The sequence below is a fragment of the Oncorhynchus masou genome, chromosome 3 (genome assembly GCF_036934945.1).
Source record: "Oncorhynchus masou masou isolate Uvic2021 chromosome 3, UVic_Omas_1.1, whole genome shotgun sequence".
Lineage (NCBI taxonomy): Eukaryota > Metazoa > Chordata > Actinopteri > Salmoniformes > Salmonidae > Oncorhynchus > Oncorhynchus masou.
Genome location: NC_088214.1, coordinates 1,906,638 through 1,929,933, shown reverse-complemented (window position 1 = coordinate 1,929,933; position 23,296 = coordinate 1,906,638). Strand labels below are relative to the sequence as shown.

At 51.8% G+C, this 23,296-nt stretch overlaps 1 protein-coding gene across 4 annotated transcripts in view; it reads left to right on the top strand.

Annotated features, from left to right (window-relative positions):
• Positions 1-1,213: 1,213 nt before the first annotated feature.
• LOC135508808 (zinc finger FYVE domain-containing protein 9-like) overlaps positions 1,214-23,296 on the top strand; it is a 97,629-nt gene continuing 75,546 nt past the window's right edge. For 3 of the 4 annotated variants that reach the window (XM_064929034.1, XM_064929039.1, XM_064929024.1), the window contains exons 1-3: positions 1,342-2,113; positions 13,565-13,665; positions 19,585-19,692. In XM_064929034.1, the coding sequence (XP_064785106.1) occupies positions 19,623-19,692 (70 nt within the window). In that variant the 5' untranslated portion in view covers positions 1,342-2,113; positions 13,565-13,665; positions 19,585-19,622. Of the gene's footprint in view, positions 1,266-1,341; positions 2,114-13,564; positions 13,666-19,584; positions 19,693-23,296 lie in introns of those variants that run through there. The other variant, XM_064929029.1, reaches the window with a different exon arrangement.

Here is a 23,296-nt window from a genome sequence, read left to right as displayed (position 1 = left end):
TAGTTGTGTTAGGGATATTAGCTGTGTTAGGGATATTAGCTGTATTAGGGATATTAGCTGTGTTAGGGATATTAGCTGTGTTAGGGATATTAGCTGTATTAGGGATATTAGCTGTGTTAGGGATATTAGCTGTATTAGGGATATTAGCTGTATTAGGGATATTAGCTGTATTAGGGATATTAGCTGTATTAGAGATATTAGCTGTATTAGGGATATTAGCTGTATTAGGGATAGCAACATTGAATAGTTGAGATACAATGTGTGTGTCTGAACTGGCACCCTATATGGGGCTCTGGTGCATAGTGTAGGAAATAGCTGCCATGTTGGAGGAAGCCTGTGCATAGTGTAATGGTGTGTAGGAAATAGCTGCCATGTGGGAGGAAGCCTGTGCATAGTGTAGGAAATAGCTGCCATGTGGGAGGAAGCCTGTGCATAGTGTAGGAAATAGCTGCCATGTTGGAGGAAGCCTGTGCATAGTGTAGGAAATAGCTGCCATGTTGGAGGAAGCCTGTGCATAGTGTAGGAAATAGCTGCCATGTTGGAGGAAGCCTGTGCATAGTGTAGGAAATAGCTGCCATGTGGGAGGAAGCCTGTGCATAGTGTAGGAAATAGCTGCCATGTTGGAGGAAGCCTGTGCATAGTTTTATTTTTTTATAACATGTTTTGATTTTTCTAGTTATTGAGGGCTCCAAAGCAGACAGGATCTGCATGGTCCCGGGTGGAGCAGTGGTCTCAGGCTAGAGGTGCCATTACAGACCCTGGTTCGATCCTGGGCTGCATCACAGCAGTTGTTCAGGTTTGGCCGGGGTAGGCCGTCATTGTAAAAATTAATTTGCTCCTAACTGACTTACCTGGTTAAATAAAGAACCACAAGACTACAGAATAGAGCCTCACCAAGAATGTGTGTGACAATGTAGAGGCTATTTTCTACCCTAGGTCTCGGCATAGGTAACCTCTTTGCCTGACAGCCAGACTGTGATACCTATGGTTCAAAGTCTGTGATTAATGCCATAGGTTTGGAAAATACCTCTCACAAACCAGAATGTTAAATATAATTATATTTGAACACACTTTTCCGGTTGTCCGTGTGGTTGGTACTTTTGCAGGGAGGAAGGTGAGACACTATGTGTCCACGGAGAAGTATAACAAAGTCACCTGTTCAGAGGGCAGGTCACCTGAGACATGCGCACCAGATGAAAACAGACGCGTTCATACCTGCCAAAATCCTGCACGTGTTTACATGGTTCTATCTACGCATGCTTCAGGTGAGCGCTTTGAAAAGTTGATCTAATTCTACTTTCCTGCGGATTTATTCTCTCACATTCCTTCCTCCAAAAAGGACCAACCGCACGGACAAGCAAGTTCACATATAATTTAATTCAATATACTGTCTGGAAACAACTTTCCTGATCATTCATTTCTGCCTGACATAAGAATTCATTGCAAATTCAACATCGGGTCTTCAGGCTAATCACATCATTGCATGGTTCCATAACCAATGTGAAAGCCTATATCAAAATGATTGCCGTCGGTTACGTTTAATTATGGCGAGACGGAGTTCTATCTCATGTAGTACACTACTTTTGACTGCGTTGAACTAGATAGGGAATTGGCTGTCGTTTTAAGACGTATTTCCTCAGGATCAAGGGGCGCTGTGCTGCTGTTTATTCTTGCTCTGGCTTTGCGGCCTTTTCTGTTGCCTGGAAAAGCCCTCTCACAAGGTTATGAAATGAGTGTCATTTTGACTTAACCGTGGAGCTCGTTTTTTAATCCCGGACTCGGTCACTATTCGGATGGGTTGAGCCAAGATGTCGTGCTTGTTACTGCTGTCGCAGCTCCGGTAACCGTTCCTCATGTTAACCCTTGGGGGAGGAGGGATTCTTGAGTGCTGTCGCACAACTATTACTTTCCGACTTCTGCTGTTCGAGTCTGGCAACAACAGAACTGGAAGTGGTTGTGGGTTTTGGTTTTCACGGCGAGACTTGTAAAATCTCATTTTTTAAAAAAGGCGATCGTTGTAAATGATCTCTCTCTCTCTGTGTGTGTGAGAGAGAATGAGGGATACCAACGGGAAGATTTCGTGGCACTACTCGGTATGATGGGAATTCCACCGGTGAGTATAGTTGATACCGTCGGTTTGTTTTTCCATGTAATCTCGTCTCTGACGGTACACAGTCACCAGGCTTCGGCCATTGCGTTGAGTCCTAATGCTGGGGATTATGTATTATATTTATGGCAGTCTGGAAGTCCTCATTATAAGATCTGATAGGGACATTTTATAAAGATGACGCATATGTGACTAATTGTAACAATGCCTACTTAAGTATCTTGTCTCTCGTTAGCCGCCAAACGTTGAGTAGCAAAGCCACACAAACAACATTAGCAAGCGAGCTAACAGACGGGATATAACGCCAGCTAATGTCTTGGCTGGCAGTGGACTACATTTAGGCTGCTTTAGGGTGTCAGCTTTGTTCAGAAACAATCGGTGCCCCAGGCTTTTAGCCATAATAATATAGGACGATATGCCTGTCCATGATCCCAGCAACACAGTGCAGTCGCCCTGGTCAACTCGACCAGCCTCAACATTATACTGGTGATTTACAGGCGACAATATATCCGTTGTCCAAAACAGCTACTTGGAAACATTATCTCTGGTGCTGCTATTTAGCTACATTTGATCACGTTGATACATTGTAGCCTTCACGTTATTGACTGTAACTTGTGCTGCCTCTGCATTACATTTAGGTTTTAGCTAGTAGCATATGACCCCAGCATCAGACCCGTGTGCTGATGGCAAACCCCATAAACTGCCTGGCCACAAGTTAACCATAAACAACTAACTAGCTGTTGCTTCTGTTAATGATAGCTATGTTATAGTATATTATGAAATGTAACGATCTAGGGTTCCATTATTGTTGACAAGGTACTGAATGTGACTTAAGCGGAGCTTATTTTTGGCCTGTTACGGTTTCAACTACTTCACACAGCTGTTACATTTACATTTACATTTAAGTTGTTGGGTAAGCGGTTCCCGGAGTGGTGTAGTTCCCGGAGAGGCCAGACTAACTATCAACTGTTTAATGGAATAATAATAATAATAATAATAATAATACTAAGCATAAGTATTGAACTGATTCCTTATGTAGGATGGTTGTGTTAGAGTAAGTGGAAGATCCGTTGGCCTATCCAAGAAGCTAGGTGACGTATTTATCAAGCGTCTTGAAGTTGGATCGCAGATTGATCCGTTCAGCCTTTGGAGATCCCCATTTTTAAAAAGAGAACATGGGCCAGTTCCCTAATTCACAAAACATCTCAGAAAAGGTTCCAGGAATCCAGGTAACCTGTTTTATAAGACTAAAAATACTCCCAGCTCAGAGTAGGTTCTGGGGTGATTGTTAAGACACTGCTCAGGGTAGGTTTTAGGATGATAAGATACTGCTCAGAGTAGGTTTTAGGATGATTTGCTAAGACACTACTCAGGGTAGGTTTTAGGGTGATTTGTTAAGACAGTTCACAGTTATTAGCTTAGTGCAGTGGTCTCTAAGGCATTCCTAGTCGATCGCCAAACATTTCTGTAAAAAAACAAAACAAAGATAAAGCCTTGCGTTTCTTTTTTATTATTATTTGTTTTGTGTTGTTGGCGGTAGGTGCACTTGATTTCGCAGGTTTAGTGTCGGAAGGCAAAGTGTTCCCATTTTGAATAATTTCATGTGTCTGAAGGTAGAACTTCGACACGCCAGGCCTCGAGAACAAGTGCACCTACAGGCCTACCGTTGGCCAATCGGATAGCTCTGATCACCGTGACTGCACCGTTTCCTCGAGCCAAAGACTGTAAAAAGAGAACCTTGAGCTCATTGCCAAGTTGATACTGTGAGATTTCAAAACTGTTAAAACCATGAGAAGGCTTCAACGAATACAGCGAAGCGCTGCTGTTTTTATGAGTATGTTCAAGTTGTTACTCGGCACTTTTTTAAATTAGCTATAAAATGCGGTTTCTCCCTACTTCCACTCACGCTACAACCTGCCCTGCAGCTGTCATGAATGACTACAACCTGCCCTGCAGCTGTCATGAATGACTACAACCTGCCCTGCAGCTGTCATGAATGACTACAACCTGACCTGCAGCTGTCATGAATGACTACAACCTGCCCTGCAGCTGTCATGAATGACTACAACCTGCCCTGCAGCTGTCATGAATGACTACAACCTGCACTGCAGCTGTCATGAATGACTACAACCTGCACTGCAGCTGTCATGAATGACTACAACCTGCAGCTGTCATGAATGACTACAACCTGCAGCTGTCATGAATGACTACAACCTGCAGCTGTCATGAATGACTACAACCTGCAGCTGTCATGAATGACCACAACCTGCAGCTGTCATGAATGACTACAACCTGCAGCTGTCATGAATGACTACAACCTGCAGCTGTCATGAATGACTACAACCTGCACTGCAGCTGTCATGAATGACTACAACCTGCAGCTGTCATGAATGACTACAACCTGCAGCTGTCATGAATGACTACAACCTGCAGCTGTCATGAATGGCTACAACCTGCAGCTGTAATGAATGACTACAACCCGCAGCTGTCATGAATGGCTACAACCCGCAGCTGTCATGAATGGCTACAACCTGCAGCTGTCATGAATGACTACAACCTGCAGCTGTCATGAATGACTACAACCTGCCCTGCAGCTGTAATGAATGACTACAACCTGCAGCTGTCATGAATGGCTACAACCTGCAGCTGTCATGAATGGCTACAACCCGCAGCTGTCATGAATGGCTACAACCTGCAGCTGTCATGAATGGCTACAACCTGCAGCTGTCATGAATGGCTACAACCTGCAGCTGTCATGAATGGCTACAACCTGCAGCTGTAATGAATGACTACAACCTGCACTGCAGCTGTCATGAATGACTATAGCAAAGTGTTCTGATAAGCTTCAATTGTTATTATGAATGACTTGTCTTTAAAAAATATATATTTTTAGATCAAATAATATTAAGCTATCTGGATTTTGGATTAACAACATTGGTTCACGAGTCAGAAATAATGCAGTACGACTTGAGTTTCGTCATCAGCTGTCCTCTTCTCTCAATAAAACTAAAAAAAAGATTATCATGCTCACTCGGCAAGTAATACAACATACAGTGGGGCAAAAGTATTTAGTCAGCCACCAATTGTGCAAGTTCTCCTACTTAAAAAGATGAGAGGCCTGTAATTTTCATCACAGGTACACTTCAACTATGACAGACAAAATGAGAAAAAAAATCCAGAAAATCACATTGTAGGATTTTTAATGAATTTATTTGCAAATGATGGTGGAAAATAAGTATTTGGTCAATAACAAAAGTTTATCTCAATACTTTGTTATATACCCTTTGTTGGCAAGGACAGAGGTCAAACGTTTTCTGTAAGTCTTCACAAGGTTTTCACACTCTGTTGCCCATTCCTCCATGCAGATCTCCTCTAGAGCAGTGATGTTTTGGAGCTGTTGCTGGGCAACACGGACTTTCAACTCCCTCCAAAGATTTTCTATGGGTTTGAGATCTGGAGACTGGCTTGGCCACTCCAGGACCTTGAAATGCTTCTTACGAAGCCACTCCTTCGTTGCCCGGGCGGTGTGTTTGGGATCATTGTCATGCTGAAAGACCCAGCCACATTTCATCCTCAATGCCCTTGGTGATGGAAGGAGGTTTTCACTCAAAATCTCACGATACATGGCCCCATTCATTCTTTCCTTTACACGGATCAGTCGTCCTGGTCCCTTTGCAGAAAAACAGCCCCAAAGCATGATGTTTCCACCCGCATGCTTCACCGTAGGTATGGTGTTCTTTGGATGCAACTCGGCATTCTTTGTCCTCCAAACACGACGAGTTGAGTTTTTACCAAAAAGTTATATTTTGTCATATGTTCAGATGAAACCATTCTCCCAATCTTCTTCTGGATCATCCAAATCTTCTCTAGCAAACTTCAGACGGGCCTGGACATGTACTGGCTTAAGCAGGGTGACACGTCTGGCACTGCAGGATTTGAGTCCCTGGCAGCGTAGTGTGTTACTGATGGTAGGCTTTGTTACTTTGGTCCCAGCTCTCTGCAGGTCATTCACTAGGTCCCCCCCCGTGTGGTTCTGGGATTTTTGCTCACCGTTCTTGTGATCATTTTGACCTCACGGGGTGAGATCTTGCGTGGAGCCCCAGATCGAGGGAGATTATCAGTGGTCTTGTATGTCTTCCATTTCCTAATAATTGCTCCCACAGTTGATTTCTTCAAACCAAGCTGCTTACGTATTGCAGATTCAGTCTTCCCAGCCTGGTGCAGGTCTACATTTTTGTTTCTGGTGTCCTTTGACAGCTCTTTGGTCTTGGCCGTAGTGGAGTGTGGAGTATGACTGTTTGAGGTTGTGGACAGGTGTCTTTTATACTGATAACAAGTTCAAACAGGTGCCATTAATACAGGTAACGAGTGGAGGACAGAGGAGCCTCTTAAAGAGGAAGTTACAGGTCTGTGAGAGCCAGAAATCTTGCTTGTTTGTAGGTGACCAAATACTTACTTTCCACCATAATTTGCAAATAAATTCATAAAAAATCCTACAATGTGATTTTCTGGATTTTTTTCTCATTTTGTCTGTCATAGTTGAAGTGTACCTATGATGTAAATTACAGGCCTCGTCTTTTTAAGTGGGAGAACTTGCACAATTGGTGGCTGACTAAATACTTTTTTGCCCCACTGTACCTGTGATCCTATAAACATGTTTAAATATAATTTCTACATGGTCTGAGAACATTGGCAGGGCAATTCAAAGTGATAATGTATTGGGCTATAGACTACAAACCCCTTGGCGACACAACTGTTTTGAATGTTGCGTAGCCTTACACATATTTAAAACAAAGTTATGTTAAATGAAATACCATGATAATCTGAGCCATAGATCTCAGCTTGTATTTTGACTCAAAGGTTGGTGACCATTGGTTTAGGCTACTGTTGTATGTCAGTCTATATTATTCAATTAGAACTATCAAAAAATTCTTCTAACAACTCCAAAGCTATTGCATGTGGTGCTGGACACCCCCTGACTCGCCGCATGTGGTGCTGGACACCCCCTGACTCGCCGCATGTGGTGCTGGACACCCCCTGACTCGCCGCATGTGGTGCTGGACACCCCCTGACTCGCCGCATGTGGTGTTGGACACCCCCTGACTCGCCGCATGTGGTGTTGGACACCCCCTGACTCGCCGCATGTGGTGCTGGACACCCCTGACTCGCCGCATGTGGTGTTGGACACCCCAGGTCAGCTCAGACAAATTCGCCGCATGTGGTGCTGGACACCCCCTGACTTGTCGCCGCATGTGGTGCTGGACACCCCCTGACTCGCCGCATGTGGTGCTGGACACCCCCTGACTCGCCGCATGTGGTGCTGGACACCCCCTGACTCGCCGCATGTGGTGCTGGACACCCCCTGACTCGCTGCATTGTTCGCTTCTCAAGACAGCATTTTGTTTGTTGTTTTTTAAATTTATTTAACTAGGCAGGTCAGCTCAGAACAAATTCTTACTTTCAATGTCGGCCTAGGAACAGTGGGTTAACTGCCTTGTTCAGGGGCAGAACGATATATTTTGACCTTGTCAGCTCAGGGATTCAATCCAGCAACCTTTCGGTGACTGGCCCAACACTCTAACCACTAGGCTACCTGGTAATACTTAACTGGTTAGGACAGCTCATGAGGTCTCCTAAATATCTGTCCACTTGGTGGGACTCATATGACTGAAGAGGATTCTCATGCATAGATTTGATTTCGACCCATAACAGGAGGAGTAAAATCTCTCATCAGCACTTGTGGCCACAGCCTCTGATCTTAGTTCAGTAGTCCTACTTTGAGAAGCTTGATACATACGGAACCACGTATTTGTTTTCGACAAGGCTAAATAACAATCTGAGACAGTGTTTGTAGATGTGAAAATTGGACTGTAATCAGAAAAGACTTCTATGCAGTCATCATCCAGGATATATGTGTTGTAAATCTAGTCAACGTTTACCTTGGTCAATACTGGTCTCATCTGACCTCTCCCTTCTGGAGGACGGATAGTAAGTCACACAGGAGATACAGTATTTACTAACGCATGATGTCTTAACTATGGGGTGGTTCCACGCGGCAGAACCTGTACGGGGTGGTTCCACGAGGCAGAACCTCTACGGGGTGGTTCCACGAGGCAGACCCTCTACGGGGTGGTTCCACGCGGCAGAACCTCTACGGGGTGGTTCCACGCGGCAGAACCTCTACGGGGTGGTTCCACGCGGCAGAACCTCTACGGGGTGGTTCCACGCGGCAGAACCTCTACGGGGTGGTTCCACGCGGCAGAACCTCTACGGGGTGGTTCCACGCGGCAGAACCTCTACGGGGTGGTTCCACGCGGCAGAACCTCTACGGGGTGGTTCCACGCGGCAGAACCTCTACGGGGTGGTTCCACGCGGCAGAACCTCTACGGGGTGGTTCCACGCGGCAGAACCTGTACGGGGTGGTTCCACGAGGCAGAACCTCTACGGGGTGGTTCCACGCGGCAGAATCAAAAGTCGTGCACTATTTAGGGTTTAGTTGGGGACGTAGACCCGGCCTATGGTGGGATGTCTTACCTATAGAATGGGGGGGCGCTTCAGACTGACTTCTCTGATGGAGGTTACACTCTGTGGTCTGTGGTAGCTTGTTCCTACTGGGGTTAGTCTCTGGGGGCAGGCAGCTTGTTCCTACTGGGGTTTGTCTCTGGGGACAGGCAGCTTGTTCCTACTGGGGTTAGTCTCTGGGGGCAGGCAGCTTGTTCCTACTGGGGTTTGTCTCTGGGGACAGGCAGCTTGTTCCTACTGGGGGTTGTCTCTGGGGACAGGCAGCTTGTTCCTACTGGGGTTTGTCTCTGGGGACAGGCAGCTTGTTCCTACTGGGGTTTGTCTCTGGGGACAGGCAGCTTGTTCCTACTGGGGTTTGTCTCTGGGGGCAGGCAGCTTGTTCCTACTGGGGTTTGTCTCTGGGGACAGGCAGCTTGTTCCTACTGGGGTTTGTCTCTGGGGACAGGCAGCTTGTTCCTACTGGGGTTTGTCTCTGGGGGAAGGCAGCTTGTTCCTACTGGGGTTTGTCTCTGGGGACAGGCAGCTTGTTCCTACTGGGGTTTGTCTCTGGGGGAAGGCAGCTTGTTCCTACTGGGGTTTGTCTCTGGGGGCAGGCAGCTTGTTCCTACTGGGGTTTGTCTCTGGGGGCAGGCAGCTTGTTCCTACTGGGGTTTGTCTCTGGGGGCAGGCAGCTTGTTCCTACTGGGGTTTGTCTCTGGGGGCAGGCAGCTTGTTCCTACTGGGGTTTGTCTCTGGGGGCAGGCAGCTTGTTCCTACTGGGGTTTGTCTCTGGGGACAGGCAGCTTGTTCCTACTGGGGTTTGTCTCTGGGGGCAGGCAGCTTGTTCCTACTGGGGTTTGTCTCTGATTGCAGGCAGCTTGTTCCTACTGGGTTTTGTCTCTGGGGACAGGCAGCTTGTTCCTACTGGGGTTTGTCTCTGGGGGCAGGCAGCTTGTTCCTACTGGGGTTTGTCTCTGGGGGAAGGCAGCTTGTTCCTACTGGGGTTTGTCCCTGGGGGCAGGCAGCTTGTTCCTACTGGGGTTTGTCTCTGGGGGCAGGCAGCTTGTTCCTACTGGGGTTTGTCTCTGGGGGCAGGCAGCTTGTTCCTACTGGGGTTTGTCTCTGGGGACAGGCAGCTTGTTCCTACTGGGGTTTGTCTCTGGGGGCAGGCAGCTTGTTCCTACTGGGGTTTGTCTCTGGGGACAGGCAGCTTGTTCCTACTGGGGTTTGTCTCTGGGGACAGGCAGCTTGTTCCTACTGGGGTTTGTCTCTGGGGACAGGCAGCTTGTTCCTACTGGGGTTTGTCTCTGGGGACAGGCAGCTTGTTCCTACTGGGGTTTGTCTCTGGGGGCAGGCAGCTTGTTCCTACTGGGGTTTGTCTCTGGGGACAGGCAGCTTGTTCCTACTGGGGTTTGTCTCTGGGGGCAGGCAGCTTGTTCCTACTGGGGTTTGTCTCTGGGGACAGGCAGCTTGTTCCTACTGGGGTTGTCTCTGGGGGCAGGCAGCTTGTTCCTACTGGGGTTTGTCTCTGGGGACAGGCAGCTTGTTCCTACTGGGGTTTGTCTCTGGGGGCAGGCAGCTTGTTCCTACTGGGGTTTGTCTCTGGGGGAAGGCAGCTTGTTCCTACTGGGGTTTGTCTCTGGGGCAGGCAGCTTGTTCCTACTGGGGTTTGTCTCTGGGGACAGGCAGCTTGTTCCTACTGGGGGTTGTCTCTGGGGACAGGCAGCTTGTTCCTACTGGGGTTTGTCTCTGGGGACAGGCAGCTTGTTCCTACTGGGGTTTGTCTCTGGGGACAGGCAGCTTGTTCCTACTGGGGTTTGTCTCTGGGGGCAGGCAGCTTGTTCCTACTGGGGTTTGTCTCTGGGGGAAGGCAGCTTGTTCCTACTGGGGTTTGTCTCTGGGGGCAGGCAGCTTGTTCCTACTGGGGTTTGTCTCTGGGGACAGGCAGCTTGTTCCTACTGGGGTTTGTCTCTGGGGACAGGCAGCTTGTTCCTACTGGGGTTTGTCTCTGGGGGAAGGCAGCTTGTTCCTACTGGGGTTTGTCTCTGGGGACAGGCAGCTTGTTCCTACTGGGGTTTGTCTCTGGGGGCAGGCAGCTTGTTCCTACTGGGGTTTGTCTCTGGGGACAGGCAGCTTGTTCCTACTGGGGTTTGTCTCTGGGGGCAGGCAGCTTGTTCCTACTGGGGTTTGTCTCTGATTGCAGGCAGCTTGTTCCTACTGGGGTTTGTCTCTGGGGACAGGCAGCTTGTTCCTACTGGGGTTTGTCTCTGGGGGCAGGCAGCTTGTTCCTACTGGGGTTTGTCTCTGGGGACAGGCAGCTTGTTCCTACTGGGGTTTGTCTCTGGGGGCAGGCAGCTTGTTCCTACTGGGGTTTGTCTCTGGGGACAGGCAGCTTGTTCCTACTGGGGTTTGTCTCTGGGGACAGGCAGCTTGTTCCTACTGGGGTTTGTCTCTGGGGACAGGCAGCTTGTTCCTACTGGGGTTTGTCTCTGGGGACAGGCAGCTTGTTCCTACTGGGGTTTGTCTCTGGGGGCAGGCAGCTTGTTCCTACTGGGGTTTGTCTCTGGGGGCAGGCAGCTTGTTCCTACTGGGGTTTGTCTCTGATTGCAGGCAGCTTGTTCCTACTGGGGTTTGTCTCTGATTGCAGGCAGCTTGTTCCTACTGGGGTTTGTCTCTGGGGGCAGGCAGCTTGTTCCTACTGGGGTTTGTCTCTGGGGGAAGGCAGCTTGTTCCTACTGGGGTTTGTCTCTGGGGACAGGCAGCTTGTTCCTACTGGGGTTTGTCTCTGGGGGCAGGCAGCTTGTTCCTACTGGGGTTTGTCTCTGGGGACAGGCAGCTTGTTCCTACTGGGGTTTGTCTCTGGGGACAGGCAGCTTGTTCCTACTGGGGTTTGTCTCTGGGGGCAGGCAGCTTGTTCCTACTGGGGTTTGTCTCTGGGGACAGGCAGCTTGTTCCTAGGGGTTTGTCTCAGGCAGCTTGTTCCTACTGGGGTTTGTCTCTGGGGGCAGGCAGCTTGTTCCTACTGGGGTTTGTCTCTGGGGGACAGGCAGCTTGTTCCTACTGGGGTTTGTCTCTGGGGGCAGGCAGCTTGTTCCTACTGGGGTTTGTCTCTGGGGGCAGGCAGCTTGTTCCTACTGGGGTTTGTCTCTGGGGCAGGCAGCTTGTTCCTACTGGGGTTTGTCTCTGGGGATTGCAGGCAGCTTGTTCCTACTGGGGTTTGTCTCTGGGGTCTGGCAGCTTGTTCCTACTGGGGTTTGTCTCTGGGGGCAGGCAGCTTGTTCCTACTGGGGTTTGTCTCTGGGGACAGGCAGCTTGTTCCTACTGGGGTAGGAAGGCAGAGCAGTGACTGGCGGGGGGGGGCAGTCAGTAGTGACTGGGGGGGGCGGCAGTCAGAGCATTGAGTGATATGGCGGGGGGGGGGGGTTCAGAATTTCTTGTTTGACTTTTGTCACCCAGTGTGTCATTGCCCCGTCATCACTTTACCTAACGCCTGCTGTAGTAGTCCACTGTCATGTTTACAAAGACGCTTTCTTGCGTACTTAATGGAACCCTAGTCCCTACATAGTGCACTACTTTAGACCAGAGCCCTATGGAACCCTATTCCCTATATAGTGCACTACTTTAGACCAGAGCTCTATGGAACCCTATTCCCTACATAGTGCACTACTTTAGACCAGAGCCCTATGGCACCCTATTCCCTACATAGTGCACTACTTTAGACCAGAGCCCTATGGAACTCTATTCCCTACATAGTGCACTACTTTAGACCAGAGCCCTATGGAACCCTATTCCCTATATAGGCAATAGGGCGCCTAACCCTTGTGTTAGGGTTAGGTGATGACCAGTCATTGCTGTTATGAGGTCAGGTAGTTGGGTGTAGGTATAGTAACGAGCATCATACTACATACTCACTGCTACAAACCATGTAGACAGCCTCCTGCACCTTCACACACGCACAAACACGTCTCTGTGAGGACAGGAGCCTGTCCGGTCAGATTGAACCCTGCATTGTGTCTCAACGCTGGATGGGACGGGCCAACCCTGCTGTGTCACTGCCCTGAGACGCTGGATGGGGTGGGCCAACCCTGCTGTGTCACTGCCCTGAGATGCTGGATGGGGCGGGCCAAGCCTGCTGTGTCACTGCCCTGAGACGCTGGATGGGGTGGGCCAACCCTGCTGTGTCACTGCCCTGAGATGCTGGATGGGGCGGGCCAAGCCTGCTGTGTCACTGCCCTGAGACGCTGGATGGGGTGGGCCAACCCTGCTGTGTCACTGCCCTGAGACGCTGGATGGGGCGGGCCAAGCCTGCTGTATCACTGCCCTGAGACGCTGGATGGGGCGGGCCAAGCCTGCTGTATCACTGCCCTGAGACGCTGGATGGGGGGCGGGCCCACCCGGGGCGGGCCCACCCTTACCACATACTGTACATCTCCAGCAGCGTTTCTACAAGCAACCTCCTGTGTCTTCCACCCTGCAGTGTGTGTGGGGAGGGGGGGAAGCTTGTATCTCAAACTAAGTGTAAAATGTGTGGAGTCGGCACCTTCTTGTAAAGCAGTCACCTCAGAATATCAGGTCTCTGGTGTAAAGCCTGGGCCTCTCCTCTCTGGTTTATTGTCCTTGTTTATACTGTCATGACCCTGAAGTTGAAACTGTGTAGGTTTTACTCTGGCCAGGAGTGTTACTGTAGCCCGGGTCCTATTGGCTGTGTTACTGTAGCCCAGCTCCTATTGGCCGTGTTACTGTAGTCCAGCTCCTATTGGCCGTGTTACTGTAGTCCAGCTCTACTGTTCTGCTCCTATTTCTCTCTACCACTTCTCCCTGAAGTGTGCACTCGTTCACTACCACTTCTCCCTGAAGTGTGCACGCTTTGTGAGAGAAATACAGGTGACGTTAATGGACACAAACTACGGGCCATTTCTTGACGAGCTCAAGTGTGACATGTTTTTGTCGTTGCAGGTATGGGCGCTTGGCGCTAGCCAGACTGGATGAGGAAGTGAGGCTGAGAGAGAGAGACAACGGCTACCTGGGATTGCGGCAGGAAGAGGACCTTTGGGCAGGTGAGGGGGGAAGGGACTGAGACGCTTTTGAGTAGAGACTAGATGGTACTGCTACTGAAGGCTACCTCTGGATGGGGAGGGGGGGCTGAGAGCAGCCTGGGGAGGAGAGACTAGATGGTACTGCTACTGGAGACTACCTCTGGATGGGGGGGCTGAGAGCAGCCTGGGGAGGAGAGACTAGATGGTACTGCTACTGGAGACTACCTCTGGATGGGGGGCTGAGAGCAGCCTGGGGAGGAGAGACTAGATGGTACTGCTACTGGAGACTACCTCTGGATGGGGAGGGGGGGCTGAGAGCAGCCTGGGGAGGAGAGACTAGATGGTACTGCTACTGGAGACTACCTCTGGATGGGGGGGGGGCTGAGAGCAGCCTGGGGAGGAGAGACTAGATGGGACTGCTACTGGAGACTACCTCTGGATGGGGAGGAGAGACCTGGGAGGAGATGGTACTGCTACTGGAGACTACCTCTGGATGGGGGGGGGGCTGAGAGCAGCCTGGGGAGGAGAGACTAGATGGTACTGCTACTGGAGACTACCTCTGGATGGGGGGGCTGAGAGCAGCCTGGGGAGGAGAGACTAGATGGTACTGCTACTGGAGACTACCTCTGGATGGGGAGGGGGCTGAGAGCAGCCTGGGGAGGAGAGACTAGATGGGACTGCTACTGGAGACTACCTCTGGATGGGGGGGGCTGAGAGCAGCCTGGGGAGGAGAGACTAGATGGTACTGCTACTGGAGACTACCTCTGGATGGGGGGGGGGCTGAGAGCAGCCTGGGGAGGAGAGACTAGATGGTACTGCTACTGGAGACTACCTCTGGATGGGGGGGGGCTGAGAGCAGCCTGGGGAGGAGAGACTAGATGGTACTGCTACTGGAGACTACCTCTGGATGGGGGGGGGCTGAGAGCAGCCTGGGGAGGAGAGACTAGATGGTACTGCTACTGGAGACTACCTCTGGATGGGGAGGGGGCTGAGAGCAGCCTGGGGAGGAGAGACTAGATGGTACTGCTACTGGAGACTACCTCTGGATGGGGGGGGGCTGAGAGCAGCCTGGGGAGGAGAGACTAGATGGTACTGCTACTGGAGACTACCTCTGGATGGGGGGGGGGGCTGAGAGCAGCCTGGGGAGGAGAGACTAGATGGTACTGCTACTGGAGACTACCTCTGGATGGGGGGGGGGGAGGAGAGACTAGATGAGAGCAGCCTGGGGAGGAGAGACTAGATGGTACTGCTACTGGAGACTACCTCTGGATGGGGAGAGCAGCCTGGGGAGGAGAGACTAGATGGTACTGCTACTGGAGACTACCTCTGGATGGGGGGGGGGGGCTGAGAGCAGCCTGGGGAGGAGAGACTAGATGGTACTGCTACTGGAGACTACCTCTGGATGGGGGGGGGGGGCTGAGAGCAGCCTGGGGAGGAGAGACTAGATGGTACTGCTACTGGAGACTACCTCTGGATGGGGGGCTGAGAGCAGCCTGGGGAGGAGAGACTAGATGGTACTGCTACTGGAGACTACCTCTGGATGGGGAGGGGGCTGAGAGCAGCCTGGGGAGGAGAGACTAGATGGGACTGCTACTGGAGACTACCTCTGGATGGGGGGGGGGGGCTGAGAGCAGCCTGGGGAGGAGAGACTAGATGGTACTGCTACTGGAGACTACCTCTGGATGGGGGGGGCTGAGAGCAGCCTGGGGAGGAGAGACTAGATGGTACTGCTACTGGAGACTACCTCTGGATGGGGGGGGGCTGAGAGCAGCCTGGGGAGGAGAGACTAGATGGTACTGCTACTGGAGACTACCTCTGGATGGGGAGGGGGGCTGAGAGCAGCCTGGGGAGGAGAGACTAGATGGGACTGCTACTGGAGACTACCTCTGGATGGGGGGGGGGGGCTGAGAGCAGCCTGGGGAGGAGAGACTAGATGGTACTGCTACTGGAGACTACCTCTGGATGGGGGGGGGGGGCTGAGAGCAGCCTGGGGAGGAGAGACTAGATGGGACTGCTACTGGAGACTACCTCTGGATGGGGGGGGGCTGAGAGCAGCCTGGGGAGGAGAGACTAGATGGTACTGCTACTGGAGACTACCTCTGGATGGGGGGGGGGCTGAGAGCAGCCTGGGGAGGAGAGACTAGATGGTACTGCTACTGGAGACTACCTCTGGATGGGGGGGGGGCTGAGAGCAGCCTGGGGAGGAGAGACTAGATGGGACTGCTACTGGAGACTACCTCTGGATGGGGGGGGGGCTGAGAGCAGCCTGGGGAGGAGAGACTAGATGGTACTGCTACTGGAGACTACCTCTGGATGGGGGGGGGGGCTGAGAGCAGCCTGGGGAGGAGAGACTAGATGGTACTGCTACTGGAGACTACCTCTGGATGGGGGGGGAGACTGAGAGCAGCCTGGGGAGGAGAGACTAGATGGTACTGCTACTGGAGACTACCTCTGGATGGGGGGGGCTGAGAGCAGCCTGGGGAGGAGAGACTAGATGGTACTGCTACTGGAGACTACCTCTGGATGGGGGGGCTGAGAGCAGCCTGGGGAGGAGAGACTAGATGGTACTGCTACTGGAGACTACCTCTGGATGGGGGGGGCTGAGAGCAGCCTGGAGAGGAGAGACTAGATGGTACTGCTACTGGAGACTACCTCTGGATGGGGAGGGGGGGGCTGAGAGCAGCCTGGGGAGGAGAGACTAGATGGGACTGCTACTGGAGACTACCTCTGGATGGGGAGGAGAGACTAGATGGTACTGCTACTGGAGACTACCTCTGGATGGGGAGGGGGGGCTGAGAGCAGCCTGGGGAGGAGAGACTAGATGGTACTGCTACTGGAGACTACCTCTGGATGGGGGGGGACTGAGAGCAGCCTGGGGAGGAGAGACTAGATGGTACTGCTACTGGAGACTACCTCTGGATGGGGGGGCTGAGAGCAGCCTGGGGAGGAGAGACTAGATGGTACTGCTACTGGAGACTACCTCTGGATGGGGGGGGGCTGAGAGCAGCCTGGGGAGGAGAGACTAGATGGGACTGCTACTGGAGACTACCTCTGGATGGGGGGGGGGGCTGAGAGCAGCCTGGGGAGGAGAGACTAGATGGTACTGCTACTGGAGACTACCTCTGGATGGGGGGGGCCTGAGAGCAGCCTGGGGAGGAGAGACTAGATGGTACTGCTACTGGAGACTACCTCTGGATGGGGGGGGCTGAGAGCAGCCTGGGGAGGAGAGACTAGATGGTACTGCTACTGGAGACTACCTCTGGATGGGGGGGGGCTGAGAGCAGCCTGGGGAGGAGAGACTAGATGGTACTGCTACTGGAGACTACCTCTGGATGGGGGGGGGGGGCTGAGAGCAGCCTGGGGAGGAGAGACTAGATGGTACTGCTACTGGAGACTACCTCTGGATGGGGGGGCTGAGAGCAGCCTGGGGAGGAGAGACTAGATGGTACTGCTACTGGAGACTACCTCTGGATGGGGGGGGGGCTGAGAGCAGCCTGGGGAGGAGAGACTAGATGGTACTGCTACTGGAGACTACCTCTGGATGGGGGGGGGCTGAGAGCAGCCTGGGGAGGAGAGACTAGATGGTACTGCTACTGGAGACTACCTCTGGATGGGGGGGGGGGCTGAGAGCAGCCTGGGGAGGAGAGACTAGATGGTACTGCTACTGGAGACTACCTCTGGATGGGGGGGGGGGCTGAGAGCAGCCTGGGGAGGAGAGACTAGATGGTACTGCTACTGGAGACTACCTCTGGATGGGGGGGGACTGAGAGCAGCCTGGGGAGGAGAGACTAGATGGTACTGCTACTGGAGACTACCTCTGGATGGGGGGGGGGCTGAGAGCAGCCTGGGGAGGAGAGACTAGATGGGACTGCTACTGGAGACTACCTCTGGATGGGGGGGGGGGGGGCCTGAGAGCAGCCGGGGGAGGAGAGACTAGATGGTACTGCTACTGGAGACTACCTCTGGATGGGGGGGGGCTGAGAGCAGCCTGGGGAGGAGAGACTAGATGGTACTGCTACTGGAGACTACCTCTGGATGGGGGGGCTGAGAGCAGCCTGGGGAGGAGAGACTAGATGGTACTGCTACTGGAGACTACCTCTGGATGGGGAGGGGGGGGGGCTGAGAGCAGCCTGGGGAGGAGAGACTAGATGGTACTGCTACTGGAGACTACCTCTGGATGGGGGGGGGCTGAGAGCAGCCTGGGGAGGAGAGACTAGATGGTACTGCTACTGGAGACTACCTCTGGATGGGGGGGGGCTGAGAGCAGCCTGGGGAGGAGAGACTAGATGGGACTGCTACTGGAGACTACCTCTGGATGGGGGGGGGGCTGAGAGCAGCCTGGGGAGGAGAGACTAGATGGTACTGCTACTGGAGACTACCTCTGGATGGGGGGGCTGAGAGCAGCCTGGGGAGGAGAGACTAGATGGTACTGCTACTGGAGACTACCTCTGGATGGGGAGGGGGGGCTGAGAGCAGCCTGGGGAGGAGAGACTAGATGGGACTGCTACTGGAGACTACCTCTGGATGGGGGGGGGGCTGAGAGCAGCCTGGAGAGGAGAGACTAGATGGTACTGCTACTGGAGACTACCTCTGGATGGGGGGGGGCTGAGAGCAGCCTGGGGAGGAGAGACTAGATGGTACTGCTACTGGAGACTACCTCTGGATGGGGAGGGGGGTACTGAGAGCAGCCTGGGGAGGAGAGACTAGATGGTACTGCTACTGGAGACTACCTCTGGATGGGGGGGGGCTGAGAGCAGCCTGGGGAGGAGAGACTAGATGGTACTGCTACTGGAGACTACCTCTGGATGGGGGGGGGCTGAGAGCAGCCTGGGGAGGAGAGACTAGATGGGACTGCTACTGGAGACTACCTCTGGATGGGGGGGGGCTGAGAGCAGCCTGGGGAGGAGAGACTAGATGGTACTGCTACTGGAGACTACCTCTGGATGGGGGGCTGAGAGCAGCCTGGGGAGGAGAGACTAGATGGTACTGCTACTGGAGACTACCTCTGGATGGGGAGGGGGGGATGGGACTGAGAGCAGCCTGGGGAGGAGAGACTAGATGGTACTGCTACTGGAGACTACCTCTGGATGGGGGGGGGGCTGAGAGCAGCCTGGAGAGGAGAGACTAGATGGTACTGCTACTGGAGACTACCTCTGGATGGGGGGGCTGAGAGCAGCCTGGGGAGGAGAGACTAGATGGTACTGCTACTGGAGACTACCTCTGGATGGGGAGGGGGGCTGAGAGCAGCCTGGGGAGGAGAGACTAGATGGTACTGCTACTGGAGACTACCTCTGGATGGGGGGGGGCTGAGAGCAGCCTGGGGAGGAGAGACTAGATGGTACTGCTACTGGAGACTACCTCTGGATGGGGGGGCTGAGAGCAGCCTGGGGAGGAGAGACTAGATGGGACTGCTACTGGAGACTACCTCTGGATGGGGAGGGGGCTGAGAGCAGCCTGGGGAGGAGAGACTAGATGGTACTGCTACTGGAGACTACCTCTGGATGGGGGGGGCTGAGAGCAGCCTGGGGAGGAGAGACTAGATGGTACTGCTACTGGAGACTACCTCTGGATGGGGGGGGGCTGAGAGCAGCCTGGGGAGGAGAGACTAGATGGTACTGCTACTGGAGACTACCTCTGGATGGGGAGGAGAGACTAGATGGGACTGCTACTGGAGACTACCTCTGGATGGGGGGGGGCTGAGAGCAGCCTGGGGAGGAGAGACTAGATGGTACTGCTACTGGAGACTACCTCTGGATGGGGGGGGGGGGGCTGAGAGCAGCCTGGGGAGGAGAGACTAGATGGTACTGCTACTGGAGACTACCTCTGGATGGGGGGGGCTGAGAGCAGCCTGGGGAGGAGAGACTAGATGGTACTGCTACTGGAGATGACTTCTAAGGGGGAGTCATGCTGATGTTTATGTTTACCCTGTGGCGTTAACAGGTTCCTGCAGCGTGTGTCAGGGTGGAGTTACCTGACCCATGGAGAATTACTTCCAGACAGAGGCCTTCAACCTGGACAAGGTGCTGGATGACTTTGAACAGAACCAAGGTGAGACCAATTAACCAATTAGCCAATTGTCAATGAAGCAATCAGATGTACTGTTGCTGGGCTGAGAGTGGATTCTCCTCTTCTCTCCAGAGTTTTATAGGACGTGTTATGTGGTTATTAAAGGAGGGTAACGGTGGAGAGGGAATGCAGAGAATAGGATCAGCCTCTCCCTCAGGGTTCTGGGTAATTGGTGTCATATATATTTGGGTTGAGGTGTGTGCGAGCTCTTGTCTGTGTGCCAAGTGTGTGACGTTCACATCGTTCTTCATTTTTGAAGGGCGTTGAATCTGGAGTCCTTCGCAGTGGAACTGCCACGTCCGTTTCCCATCAAATCAAAATTTATTTGTCACCAGCGCCCGAATACAACCTTACAGTGATATGCTTACTTACAAGCCCTTGACCACGAGAGTTAAGAACATATTGACCTAATAAACTAAAGTAACACAATAACAATGCTATATATACAGGGGGTACCAAGTCAAGGTCATTTGTACATGTAGGTCGGGGGTAAAGTGACTGCATAGATAATAAACAGCGAACAGCAGCAGTGTTTAAACAGGGGTTGAGGGGGCAGCAGCATCAATGTCAATAGTCCATGTGGCCATTTCAGTGTTGAGCGGTTTTATGGCCTGGGGATAGTAGCTGTTAAGGAGCCTTTTGGACCTAGACTTGACGCTCCTGTACCGTTTGCCTTAGCGGTAGCAGAGAGAACAGTCTGATTTGGGTGACTGGAGTCTGACACCGCCTAGTATATAGGTTCTGGATGTTAGGAAGCTGATGTACTGGGCCGTAAGCACTAGCCTCTGTGCCGCCAACTGCCGAGCAGTTGACATACCAAGCGGTGATGCAACCGGTCAGGATGCTCTCGATGGTGCAGCTGTATAACTTATTGAGGATCTGGGGACCCATGCCAAATCTTTTCAGTCTCCTGAGGGGGGAAAAAAGGTTTTGTCGTGTCCTCTTCACGACTGTCTTGGTGTGTTTGGACCATGATAGATCGTTGGTGATGTGGACACCAAGGAACTTAACTCTCGACCGACTCCACTACAGCCCAGTCGATGTTAATGGGAACTTGTTCGGCCTGCCTCATCCTGTGGTCCACAATCAGCTAATTTTGTATTTCTCACATTGAGGGAGAGGATGTCTCTGACCTCCTCCCTATTGGCTGTCGGTAATCAGGGCCTACCACTGTTATGCCAGTTGGTCCGCGCATGCTTTGAGTACATTTCCTGGTAATCCGTCTAGCTCCGCGGCATTGAATGTTGATCTGTTTAAAGGTCTTGCTCATATAAGCTACTGAGAGCGTTGTCACACTGTCGTCCGGAACAGCTGACGCTCTCATGCATCCTTCAGTGTTGCTTGCTTCGAAGTGAGCATAAAAGGCATTTAGCTCTTCCGGTAGACTTGCGTCACTGGGCAGCTCACGGCTTGGTTTCCCTTTAGTCGTCTGTAATGGTTTTCAAGCCCTGCCACATTAGGACTCCGGAGTGGCGCAGCGGTCTAAGGCACTGCAGCTCAGGCGTCACTACAGACCCTGGTACGATTCCAGGCTGTATCACAACCCGGTCGTGATTGGGAGTCCCATAGGGCAGCGCACAATTGGCCCAGCGTCGTCCGGTTTAGGGTTTGGCCGGGGTAGGCCGTCATTGTAAATAAGAATTTGTTCTTAACTGACTTGCCTAGTTTTAATACAATTAAAATCAACATCTGATGAGCGTTAGTCGTACAGATTAGTGTCCTTGAAAGCAGCAGCTCGAGCCTTTAGCTCAGTGAGGGTAGTCTAGTGGTTAGAGTGTAGAGGAGGTAGGGTAGCCTAGTGGTTAGAGTGTAGAGGAGGTAGGGTAGCCTAGTGGTTAGAGTGTAGAGGAGGTAGGGTAGCCTAGTGGTTAGAGTGTAGAGGAGGTAGGGTAGCCTAGTGGTTAGAGCGTAGAGGAGGTAGGGTAGCCTAGTGGTTAGAGCGTAGAGGAGGTAGGGTAGCCTAGTGGTTAGAGTGTAGAGGTGGTAGGTATCCTAGTGGTTAGAGTGTAGAGGAGGTAGGGTAGCCTAGTGGTTAGAGTGTAGAGGCAGGGTAGCCTAGTGGTTAGAGTGTAGAGGAGGTAGGGTAGCCTAGTGGTTAGAGTGTAGAGGTGGTAGGTATCCTAGTGGTTAGAGTGTAGAGGAGGTAGGGTAGCCTAGTGGTTAGAGTGTAGAGGCAGGGTAGCCTAGTGGTTAGAGTGTAGAGGCGGCAGGGTAGCCTAGTGGTTAGAGCGTTGGACTAGTAACCGGAAGGTTGCAAGTTCAAACCCCTCGAGCTGACAGGGTACAAATCTGTTGTTCTGCCCCTGAACAGGCAGTTAACCCCACTGTTCCTAGGCCGTCATTGAAAATAAGAATTTGTTCTTAACAGACTTGCCTAGTTAAATAAAGATAAAATAAAAAATGTTGCCTGTAATCCATTGCTTCTGGTCCAAAAATGTCCATTAAAATAATATCAAATGATCAGAATTACAGTGTAGACATTGTTAATGTTTTAAATTACTATTGTAGCTGGAAACGGATGATTTTTAATGGAATATCTATGTCGGTGTACAGAGGCCCATTATCAGCAACCATCACTCCTGTGTTCCAATGGCACGTTGTGTTGGCCTTTTAAAATGATAAACGTGGAATAGCTCACTGATCATTAAAAAACATTTTGCAATTATATTAGCACAGCTGAAAACTGTTCTGATTAAAGAAACAATAAAACTGTCCTTCTTTAGACTAGTTGAGTATCTGGAGCATCAGCATTTGTGGGTTCGATTACAAGCTCAAAATGTCCATAAACCTATACCTTTCTTCTGAAACTTGTCAGTCTATTCTTGTTCTGAGAAATGAAGGCTGTTTCATGCGAGAAATTGCCAAGAAACTGAAGATCTCGTACAACGCTGTGTACTACTCCCTTCACAGAACAGCACAAACTGGCCCTAACCAGAATAGAAAGAAGAGTGGGAGGCCCCGGTGCACAACTGAGCAAGAGGACAAGTACATTAGAGTGTCTAGTTTGAGAAACAGACGCCTCACAAGTCCACAACTGGCAGCTTCATTCAATAATACCTGCAAAGCACGTGTCTCGATGTCAACAGTGAAGAGGTGATTCTGGGATGCTGACCTTCTAGGCAGAGTTCCTCTGTCCAGTCTCAACGTTAACAGTGAAGAGGTGATTCTGGGATGCTGACCTTCTAGGCAGAGTTCCTCTGTCCAGTCTCAACGTTAACAGTGAAGAGGTGACTCTGGGATGCTGGTCTTCTAGGCAGAGTTCCTCTGTCCAGTCTCAACGTTAACAGTGAAGAGGCGACTCTGGGATGCTGACCTTCTAGGCAGAGTTCCTCTGTCCAGTCTCAACGTTAACAGTGAAGAGGCGACTCCGGGATGCTGGCCTTCTAGGCAGAGTTCCTCTGTCCAGTGTCTGTGTTCTTTTGTCCATCTTAATCTTTTCTTTTTATTGGCTAGTCTGAGATATGGCTTTTTCTTTGCAACTCTGCCGAGAAAGGCCAGCGTCATGAAAGTAAAGATGTGGCGCCCGGGGGGGACCAGTGGTGGCGCCCGGGGGAGGGGACCAGTGGTGGCGCCCGGGGGACCAGTG